Source organism: Schistocerca americana, chromosome 2 (genome assembly GCF_021461395.2).
Source record: "Schistocerca americana isolate TAMUIC-IGC-003095 chromosome 2, iqSchAmer2.1, whole genome shotgun sequence".
In the NCBI taxonomy this organism is placed as follows: Eukaryota; Metazoa; Arthropoda; class Insecta; order Orthoptera; family Acrididae; genus Schistocerca; species Schistocerca americana.
In genome coordinates, this window is record NC_060120.1 from 872,587,316 (window position 1) to 872,598,341 (window position 11,026).

An 11,026-nucleotide genomic window follows, 5' to 3' on the forward strand; every position below is an offset into this window, starting at 1 on the left:
TCCAGAAGGTTTTGGCAAAATTACTAAGAGTGATGCCCAGAGAGAAGCCTGCACACGTTCAATTACACCTTGTGATTCCAAATCGTGTAATGTTTTTGCGACCTCATCACGCAATGCGTGGGGAACATTGCGCGCTCTGAAAAATCTCGGTTGCGCATTTACTTTCAGTTCCAAATGTGCTTTATAGTTCTTAGCGCTACCAAGGCCCGGTGCAAAAATGTCTGCAAATTCTTCACATAGACGAGAAACACCGTCAGAAGGCACAGTCTGGTTCACTGATAGGATCTGATTTACTATAGACAAGTTGAACAACTGAAATAAATCGAAACCAAACAAGTACACTGCAGAAGAAGAATGAAGGACATAAAATGACACAAGTTTTGTTTGTCCTTTGTATGTTGCAAGTAGGCTGCACTGTCCTAACACAGGGATATCTTGACCTGAATAACTAGTTAACTTAACATTTGTGGCTTGCAACGGAGGTGTGCCCAGCTGTTTGTACGTGTCCTGATTGATCAGTGAAACTGCAGCTCCAGTATCGAGCTGGAATGGTATCACTTTGCCGTTAATGTCCAATCCACAAAAAGTTTATTGTCCTGCTGACGACAACAAGAGCGACTGTGTCGTGCAACGTGAACTAACACTAGTACATAATCACTTGCGACTTGACGGGATTTCCGGCGATGTCGATGCACACTATTTGTGGGACGAACACAGTCACTGTTAGAGAGAGTGGCATTGAGCGGAGTGGGACGAACCACATGAATTTCCATGGGCGAAGTTTCACGAGCATGAGTATCCTTGGTTCGAATCCGGCGTGAAGCAAAGGGCCTGGAATGGTTGTGAGTTTCCGATCTGAGCTTTTTCTGGCGAACACTCTGAACATGTCCTTTTTTTATTACAGAAAAACCAAATAGCTTGTCGTGACGGGCAATTCCCACACGAAGGTCTAGTAGCGCACTGCGGGCATGATTTTAGCACTGCATTTGCTTGCCGGCGCGGCACATGTGGCTGAGAGCCTGGCGGCAGCGGTGCGGCCGGGCGTGAGGACTGTTTACTGTTCCTTGAAGCTCGCCCGGCGGGCCGGTTAACCTGACACATGGGTGGCAAAGTTGCAAATGATTCCTGAGCAAAGTCAAGTGTGTCCTAACGATCCAATATGTCCATCACTTGTTGAAGGGAGGGATTGACTAGTTTCAAAATATGTTCCCTTATACGAACATCAGAAACGTTCTGTGCAATTGCATCACGTACCATAGTATCTGAATAAGGGAGTCCACATTGACACTCAAAAGCACAATCCCTAGTAAGGCCTTGCGAGGTTGCAACCCACTCCCGATTAGTCTGACCTGCCGTACGTTTTGTACGAAAGAAGGTATACCGTTTGGCAACTACATTGACTGATACTTTGAAATAAGCATCTAATGTAGAAAAAATTTAGTCGTAGGACAGAGTTGCTACGTCACGTCGGGGAAATAATTTGACTATCATATGGTACGTATTCACACCAACCGATGATAAGAGATAAGGCTGCCGCTTGTTACCTTGAATTCTGTAGGCGGCGAGAAAGAATCCAAATTGGCGTGACCACTCCGTCCAGCTTTCCAGTGCAGCATCAAAATGTCGAAAAGTTGGTGCAAGAGCGTTGTGGCTGCGTCAGCGGTGGAGCGACGGCTGCCGCATCGTTTTGCATCGCACGTTGACCCTGGACAAGCTGTCCAAGAGCATCCAGTAAGCCCTGCGTCTGCTGATTCTGTAAGAGATAAAAATCGGACAGTACATCTGGAGATTGTGGCGATGCCATTACACAAGTAAATCAGGGCAGTTTAGAGAAGAACGCGGTTTTGCCTCGTCGCCAATGTTGTGGTTGGCAGGAGAGCCAACACTGTGTTACCAGAGGAGGCCGAAATGCACGCGTTTTAGCTCACGCAGGCTGGAGTGAGGTCTGGAACAGGACAAGGAAATTAGAATTTAGAAAAACGGATGTAGCTGGTGGAATACTTAACTTTAATCCATTAATGATGAACGTCGCTCTTGATGGTACATGATTCACAATATCAATAGTAACTGAATATGGCGCCTTGATTGGTCGTAGCAAAATGACGTAGCTGAAGGCTTTGCTAAACTATCGTCTCGGCAAATGAGAACGTAAGTAGGCAGTGAACCATCGCTAGCAAAGTCGGCTGTACAACTGAGACGAGTGCTAGGAAGTCTCTCTAGACCTGCCGTGTGGCAGCGCTCGGTCTGCAATCACTGATAGTGGCGACACGCGGGTCCGACGTATACTACCGGACCGCGGCCGATTTAAAGGCTACCACCTAGCAAGTGTGGTGTCTGGCGGTGGCAACACATTTTGTTTCTTTTTTCAAAACCAAAAAATGTGTCAGGCTTGTCTAGTTCCCTCACCCAATAGTATCCAGTTTTCTGGGTTCTAATGTTGATCATGTGATACTAAAATGCTTAAAAATAAAACTTCCTATTTTTCATCTAAAATTTAGAAAATTTCCGGGGCAAGACGCCCAGTAGGATCACCCCCCTCCCAAACATTTTTTATAAGTCGGCGCCCATAACTGTGGCTCTACTATATGTTGAACATAATACACTCTTTTAAGGAGGGCTCCCGTTGCTATCACTTTAAGAACAGTTGGATACTGAAATGTAAGTTGCATAACAAATACATCTTTCAAAAATATCTGCCAATAGCACTAGCGGAGGACTAATAAGAGACTGCACATAAAATTTCTCACAATAATTTCTTAATATTCTGTCTGGGAAGAGAACCAATGAATAATTATTTTAATTTTATTTTTTATAAATTCTCTTCCTTTTGCTTAAACATTATGCATGACGTTTCTTTTCCATCATGCACTGATCCACATTTGTTAACTATCCTTACACCCTTATCCAGGGCGAAGAAGAGAACGACAGCGCGTTTGAGGAAGAGTTCATTTTTAAGTGCTCTGTGTTACAGTCGATGTAGAAGAAGAGTACCTCAGTTTCACTTTACAAGGCGGAAATATTCTCTAGAAGACGATTTTGTTTCCTAATTGAGCAGAATGGTAAAGAAGCGGACTATGGTGAGAGAGGGGGAGACTTTATTTGACTTCTGATTGGAACATCCGGGGTCACGGTATCGATCCTAGTTTGAGCTTAGATACTGAATGGAAATCATCAGCAATGGTGGCCGAAGAAATATGGTGTATAAGAAGTCACCACCTCGTCAGTGAGGACGGAGGGATTTTTCTTGGTGTGTGTGACTACCTCTGAAAAAGGAAGAATCAGCATGATCAACGGAATGAGAATGTACAAAGCAATGAAAATCATTTCATTAGACATACACTCCTGGAAACTGAAATAAGAACACCGTGAATTCATTGTCCCAGGAAGGGGAAACTTTATTGACACATTCCTGGGGTCAGATACATCACATGATCACACTGACAGAACCACAGGCACATAGACACAGGCAACAGAGCATGCACAATGTCGGCACTAGTACAGTGTATATCCACCTTTCGCAGCAATGCAGGCTGCTATTCTCCCATGAAGACGATCGTAGAGATGCTGGATGTAGTTCTGTGGAACGGCTTGCCATGCCATTTCCACCTGGCGCCTCAGATCCGGAGATCTTGCTGGCCAGGGTAGTTGACTTACACCTTCTAGAGCACGTTGGGTGGCACGGGATACATGCGGACGTGCATTGTCCTGTTGGAACAGCAAGTTCCCTTGCCGGTCTAGGAATGGTAGAACGATGGGTTCGATGACGGTTTGGATGTACCGTGCACTATTCAGTGTCCCCTCGACGATCACCAGTGGTGTACGGCCAGTGTAGGAGATCGCTCCCCACACCATGATGCCGGGTGTTGGCCCTGTGTGCCTCGGTCGTATGCAGTCCTGACTGTGGCGCTCACCTGCACGGCGCCAAACACGCATACGACCATCATTGGCACCAAGGCAGAAGCGACTCTCATCGCTGAAGACGACACGTCTCCATTCGTCCCTCCATTCACTCCTGTCGCGATACCACTGGAGGCGGGCTGCACGATGTTGGGGCGTGAGCGGAAGACGGCCTAACGGTGTGCGGGACCGTAGCCCAGCTTCATGGAGACGGTTGCGAATGGTCCTCGCCGATACCCCAGGAGCAACAGTGTCCCTAATTTGCTGGGAAGTGGCGGTGCGGTCCCCTACGGCACTGCGTAGGATCCTACGGTCTTGGCGTGCATCCGTGCGTCGCTGCGGTCCGGTCCCAGGTCGACGGGCACGTGCACCTTCCGCCGACCACTGGCGACAACATCGATGTACTGTGGAGACCTCACGCCCCACGTGTTGAGCAATTCGGCGGTACGTCCACCCGGCCTCCCGCATGCCCACTATACGCCCTCGCTCAAAGTCCGTCAACTGCACATACGGTTCACGTCCTCGCTGTCGCGGCATGCTACCAGTGTTAAAGACTGCGATGGAGCTCCGTATGCCACGGCAAACTGGCTGACACTGACGGCGGCGGTGCACAAATGCTGCGCAGCTAGCGCCATTCGACGGCCAACACCGCGGTTCCTGGTGTGTCCGCTGTGCCGTGCGTGTGATCATTGCTTGTACAGCCCTCTCGCAGTGTCTGGAGCAAGTATGGTGGGTGTGACACACCGGTGTCAATGTGTTCTTTTTTCCATTTCCAGGAGTGTATAAATGTCTTTTTCAAATTATGTCCACAACTTGTATAAATAATATTGTTATATATGAAACACCACACTGCTGCCAACATTTTGTGAAACTAATTTCGACTGAGTCGTTATTTGGTAAACTTCACGATTTAAAAGTGATGTGTATACCAAGTCGATAATATTACACTGTGCCGTATGTTTATTTGATGCTGTGAGGATAAATGAGCATTAAGCATAGCATTTAGCTCAAGATACAAGTTTGTTATCTGGTCTGTAGAGAGTAATGCCTTTGATGATTTGCGCTTTTGTATTCCATCTTCCTACTAGTTGGTAGCAGTTGTTGACGTTTGCATTGATTTAATTTCCTGCTTACAGATGCCAATATTTCAAGGCAAACAAGCGGAACCCAGCAACATTGAGAAAGCGAACGACAGTCTGGAAACTTTGAACCGAATGCTGGATGGCAAACAGTGGCTGGCCGGAGATCGGGTCACTATTGCTGATTACGCCGTCGCTAATAGCCTGTCAGCATTGGAGGTAACGTGAAGTTGTCACACTTACTATTGGAAAGTTAAGAAAATATGAGAGAGTCATAAAATTGCTAAATGTGATGCAGAAAAGATTATTTTGGCGACTTACTGGAGACATCTATTTTTATTTTCGTTATCACACCACTGTCTCTACATAAAAGGAAAATGTCCTGACTGACTGACTGACTGACTTATCACCTCCCAGTCCAAACAGCCACTGATAGAATCTTGAAATTTGAAGGTGTTGATCTCATACTGCAGGAATCGTTTAACAAGGGATTTTTCCAAATTCCACGCTTAAGAAATAGGGAACGAAAAGATACTGAAAATATGACTCTATTATGGGAATTTTTAATCTCGAACTACGAAAATTGGTACTTGGTTTGTCAGTTAGAATTAAAGAAATAAATGTTTCAGCATTTCCTTGAGTTTAGCCCCTTTGGGATGAAATAGTGGGTGAAAGTGTTTTTAAATAAATCACTATTAAAGGACTATTAAACACTTATTAGAGTTACATCTATTAAAATTGACTTTTGATTTCTCGGTTAGTAACAGAAAACATGTGTTTCAAAGTTTTTGGAAATTCTTCCCCTAACGGCGTAAAAGGGGGGATGAAAATTTATATGGAAGTATTTCAGTATGAAAGATTTCTAAAATTTTATATTTTGCGTCGGAGTTTGAAACAAAATGATATGTGTTTGTGTTTTTGGAAATTCAATCTCTAAGGCGGATGAAATGGGAATGAAACTATTTATGAAAATATTCCGTTACCAGCTAAATCTACAAAAATTGGGGTTTGGCTTCTGATGAAATATGTGATAGGGGATGAAAGTTTCTATGGCAATATCATCATAAGAAGTCAGAGGGCTGGACTGATAAAGACCTTCGACTCCAGCTGCCAGAGTCTCGTTTTGGTTGGAAGTACATTCCGAAAAGACAATGCTCCAGTAGACTTAATTAGCGTGCAAAGTTTAGATGTTGCTATCTGTAAACAATATGAAATTTCGATTACATAGAATAAAAAAAACAAAAAAACAAATAAGAAACAAAACTACTGCTCAGCAGACCATACAGTCTAATCGAGCGAAGCAGCATGCGCTAATCTAGTAAAAGATAATTTATGTCTCATCAGGCAATGTATTACATCATATGTAGCTCTTCTTACCGTTAACAGATAAAAAATTAGCTTTCTCAACATTGTAAATCTTAACAGAGGCTCTGAAGTATTATGTTGAAATTTTTTGAGCTAAATCATCTGTGAAGGTGTACTGACACCATCAGATACAACGCATGAAAACACAGAAACAAAAATTAGATTATTTTCAGCAATTATTTAATGTCTGATGTCGGTATCTCTTTTTCAGTTTCGTCTAAACATCGGAGTTGATGCTACGAAGCAGCCTAACGTTATGCAATGGCTTTCCCGTGTTGAAAATTCTCACGCAAAATACGGAGATGTCGCCAAAGAATATCGAGAAGCCTTGAAGAAACTGATGCAGAAGTAAATACGTATAATATAAACGAAAATTGTATAGGTGTGAAAATAGTAAAAATGTCAAGATTTCTAATCAAAGGAAGTCATTACTTTATTACCATGCGTCATTACAACGAAACAGAGACCCTCATCCTTTCCTTGTTCCTGTCATCTAAGGGATCGTTCAAAACGCAGTGTGACAAGTTCTTTGTGCCATTAAAGACAGATACATTCACGCAGGACCGGGTTCTCTTTCTTCATTGTAAAAATTCTATGTATAAGTGTTTGCTACAGCGAAGGGCTGAAATGCTGATCTCTGCTTGATTTCGATACTGATCTTTGTTTCCTGTTCCATTCTTGTTAGCCTTTGCCATAGTATTTTTAACGATGTTGAACATGTGGGTAATATAAAGATATATACTCGAAACTAAGTACAACAGATAGTAAAATGCATGTTATTTCATGTTTTCCTACGACCAAGAAAGTCACAACAGTCTTTTTTGTTACACATTCACTATTGTTCTGTTATCTGTCATAGTCTTGTGCCGTCAAAGTTTTCATCGACGACACAAAGCAGAACCATGGTGCAATACTTTGCATACAGTCAGAACCATCAACAGGGACAACATATCGGTCTTTAATTGTAAAATATCGCTTGACCTGCTCAAATGGAAAAGCGTTAGCTTCCAATACACTACAAGTCAATTAGGCTTGAAACAATTCTTACGATCCACTGATATAACGAGTATCCTCTCCACAAGATATTTAGGCACTAGGGCGGAAATAGTGCACTATAAGTTCTCCTGCAACTGATAGGTATCATAGTATTAGTTGAAATATCAGAAGACAGGAAAGAAAGTTTAGTGACATACAGAACGAAAAACTGCAGTACAGGTCCCTCTGTATTACGACCCCATGTAAAGTTATAAAACAAAATCCAAGTTTCACTTATGAGGAATTGATTACTACTATAGAAATGTATAAATCAAAAGAAACGAATGTACTGGTCGTAAAACTGGTTCCGATCTTTGACTGTATTAAGTCATCATAGATGTTACTCTCTGTACAAAATACCTGCTTGTACTGTACGTGTAACAGCACTATGCTTCTGACTGGGTGAATGTGCAAATAATGTTGACGACTTGTTCGACAGTAGTTGGTTCAAGCCAGCCCCAGGTGGCGCAGTTGCAGACGCATAGTGCTCATGACTAGAAATAGAAGCCAGGAGGATCGAAACTACAGTGACACTGTGTTATATGGTGTGCTTGTTGACGCGATTACATTACAGCTGTTGTTGCTTCTTTCCAAAAAGAGATATTTGCCAGCCGATTTCCTAATGGCAATGGCAGTGCTAATTTTCCAAGTATTAAGGCACCACATCTGAGCAAACTACACTGACGGAAGAAAATCACAACACCTAAAAGCATTTGATGCAGAGTAATGAAAATTCGGGAACACATTTCTCGAGGTAACATTTTTAAGTGATTAACATTGTAACACCACAGGTTAATGTTTGCGGGAGATAAGTCAATGCAAATGTGAAATGCTGGTACATTAATAAACGGTGCAACCACCGGACTGTTGAATGAAAGCGTGCAAACGTGCATGCATTGTGTTGTACAGGTGTGGGATATCAGTTGTGTGATGGAGTTCCAAGCCTGTTGTACTTGCTCGGTCAGTACAGGGACGGCCAACGCTGGTTTTGGATGACGCTGGAGTTGTCCTCCAAGGATTTCCCATATGTGCTCGATTGGAGACATATTTGGTGATCGAGCAGGCCATGGTAACATTTCGACGCTCTGTAGAGTATGCTGGAATGGTGTTCAGGAATGGCAGCACAGCGGGTCGAATCACCAGATTGGCTTACAAATTTGCAGTCAGGCTGTATTCGTAAACCACGAGAGTACTCCTGCTGCATACGAAATCGCACTCCAGACCATAACTCCAGGTGTAGGTCCTGTATGTTTAGCACGCTGACAGGTTGGCTGCAGGCCCTCAGCTGGCCTCCTAACCAACACACGGCCATCACTGACATCACAGAACCAGCTTTCATCAGAAAACACAACAGACCTTCACCCTGCCCTCCAACGAGTTCTCGCTAGACAACACTGAAGCCGCAAATATAGGCGGTTTGGAATCAATTGAATGCACGCTACAGGTCGTTTAGCTAAGAGCTGACTTCGAAGTAACCTGTTGGTAACAGTTAGTTGTGTCACTGTGGTGCCAACTACAGCTCATTTTACTGTTGCAGCTGATGTACGGAGTGCCCGAGCCATACCTCAAAGCCGGCCGGTGTGGCCGAGCGGTTCTAGGCACTTCAGTCTGGAACCACGCGACAGCTACGGTCGCGGGTTCGAATCCTGCCTCGGGCATGGATGTGTGTGATGTCCTTAGGTTAGTTAGGTTTAATTAGTTCTAAGTTCTAGGGGACTGATAACCTCAGATGTTAATTCCCGTAGTGCTCAGAGCCAGCCATACCCCAAAAATGCTGGTCTTCCCTTTCGGCATTGCCACCTGATACTCCAGAGCCTGGTCTCCTTGCGACTGTACATTCTCGTAACCACCAGTGCCGCTAATCATGTACAGTGGCTACATTCCTGCCAAGTCTTTCTACAGTATGGCAGAAGGAAGTCCTTTTACATTACCTCGCTCAAACTAAGTAAGTTGTTGATAATGGTGTCCTTCTCGCCTTAAAATCCATTGCCCAAAGGTTACTAACGCCAACGTCCGTTACAGAGTGTATTTGAAGCAAACCTGACATGCATGCTCATATTGGTGCTACTGGCGCCAATGTTAGATTGAAATTTCAATAGACATAATCTTTCAGACGTTTGTTTACGACACACAACTCCTTCCTGGTGTTGACATTTAGTGTATTAAAAACGGAACCTTGAAACTTGTAAAGGAGACTGACGGCAATCTTTATTTGAGTTTAATGCAGATTCAGACACATTGATTTTGCAGACAGTTGTTGATATTTGTTTAATAATTTGGATGGTAATGAAATTAATAATCAATTATGCTTTTATCTCTGAAACAAAAGTAGTGACCTTACAAAACTAAATGTGATTCCGACGGTTCATTACAAGTCTAGAAAAACGTAAGATATTGTCAAGTATTTCTGATGCATACTTCTGGAAATAATGGTATATGTAGGACGAAAAAATCGCCTCGATAACTGAGCGGTCAGCGTGTCTGACTGCCATGTGAAAGACCCGAGTTCATATCCGGAATGCTGTCAGGGATTTATCGTGACTGGATGAGTGGGACGTCATACTAGCTGAAGAGCTACTTGAGTGAACAGTAGTGGTTCCAAGACGTCGAAAGGTGACAACGGCCGAGAGATTTGTGTGCTCACGTCGTTGTCTGTCCTTAAACTATTATCTTTGTTTCTATTTCCCGGGCTGTCTCTTTCATAAGTCACACACAAACTGACAACTAAATCAGTGACACTACTAACTCAAAAATGTGTGGGTGCTTGAGAGAAATCCAATACAGTAGACAATTTCCTACGCTCAGGCCATGCTCTATTGAGCTGAGTCCATATGCAAGACGTACGTCAATGTCATCCAACTTTTTTTCAGCCATTATTAGAAGTCGTAGGCGTTGCAGAACATTTTCATTCAGAACATTCTATAACTAACTCACTTCAACTCCCATTCCAATTCCTCAGTTTTCAATATAAGAAATAGCACCATGATACTCCTTACGACGCGTTTTACCTCAGTATTTTCAAACTGATTATACAGATTCTAGATTATTGCCATTCTCTGTTTTCGTGTAAGTACTGTAAAGATAATGAACTTTAAATTTCAGCTTCTTCTTGACGAACTTACGTGTTCTCGTTTTAATCATTAGGCGCATATGTGGCTCGTTCGTCTCCGTATCACTAGTATTGTTAATACTCTAGGTACTACCTTCTTTTATAATTATTAAACCATATGTTACGAATGATTAAACTGCGCTCTGTGCAAAATTGTACACAGTGGCATCTCCCTATTCGCTAACCTACTATTGTTCCTTCTCTTCCTTTTCCTAATACCGCATTCCAGTTCCCCATTACAGTTACATAGGGTGTCACACATAAAACTGGTACGCCTCGCGCTCGAGAGCCAAGTGACAATGAACTAACTAAAAAGAATAGATAATACTAAACGTCCCCTTAGAAAAATTTATGAATGACTGTGCTAATAAACCTCTTAGATTATTTGATTTTCAAACGTCTGAGCAGAACTGAACGTACTCAGACATTTCGCTCTTTACCTATTCTGATACACAATATTTTTAGCGCAACACAATATGCCTTTCAAAGATCCCTACAAAAGAATGGCCCTGACTAACAATAACCTATACCTTTCATGAAT

The 11,026-nt window shown here is 43.0% G+C and overlaps 1 protein-coding gene across 1 annotated transcript in view; it reads left to right on the forward strand.

Moving 5' to 3' along the window:
* LOC124596305 (glutathione S-transferase D5-like) overlaps positions 1–6,904 on the forward strand; it is a 61,337-nt gene extending 54,433 nt beyond the window's left edge. Inside the window, exons 5-6 of the mRNA XM_047135408.1 lie at positions 5,034–5,195; positions 6,553–6,904. Coding sequence (XP_046991364.1) covers positions 5,034–5,195; positions 6,553–6,693 — 303 coding nt within the window. The 3' untranslated portion in view covers positions 6,694–6,904. The remainder of the gene's footprint in view (positions 1–5,033; positions 5,196–6,552) is intronic.
* The last annotated feature ends 4,122 nt before the right edge of the window (positions 6,905–11,026 follow it).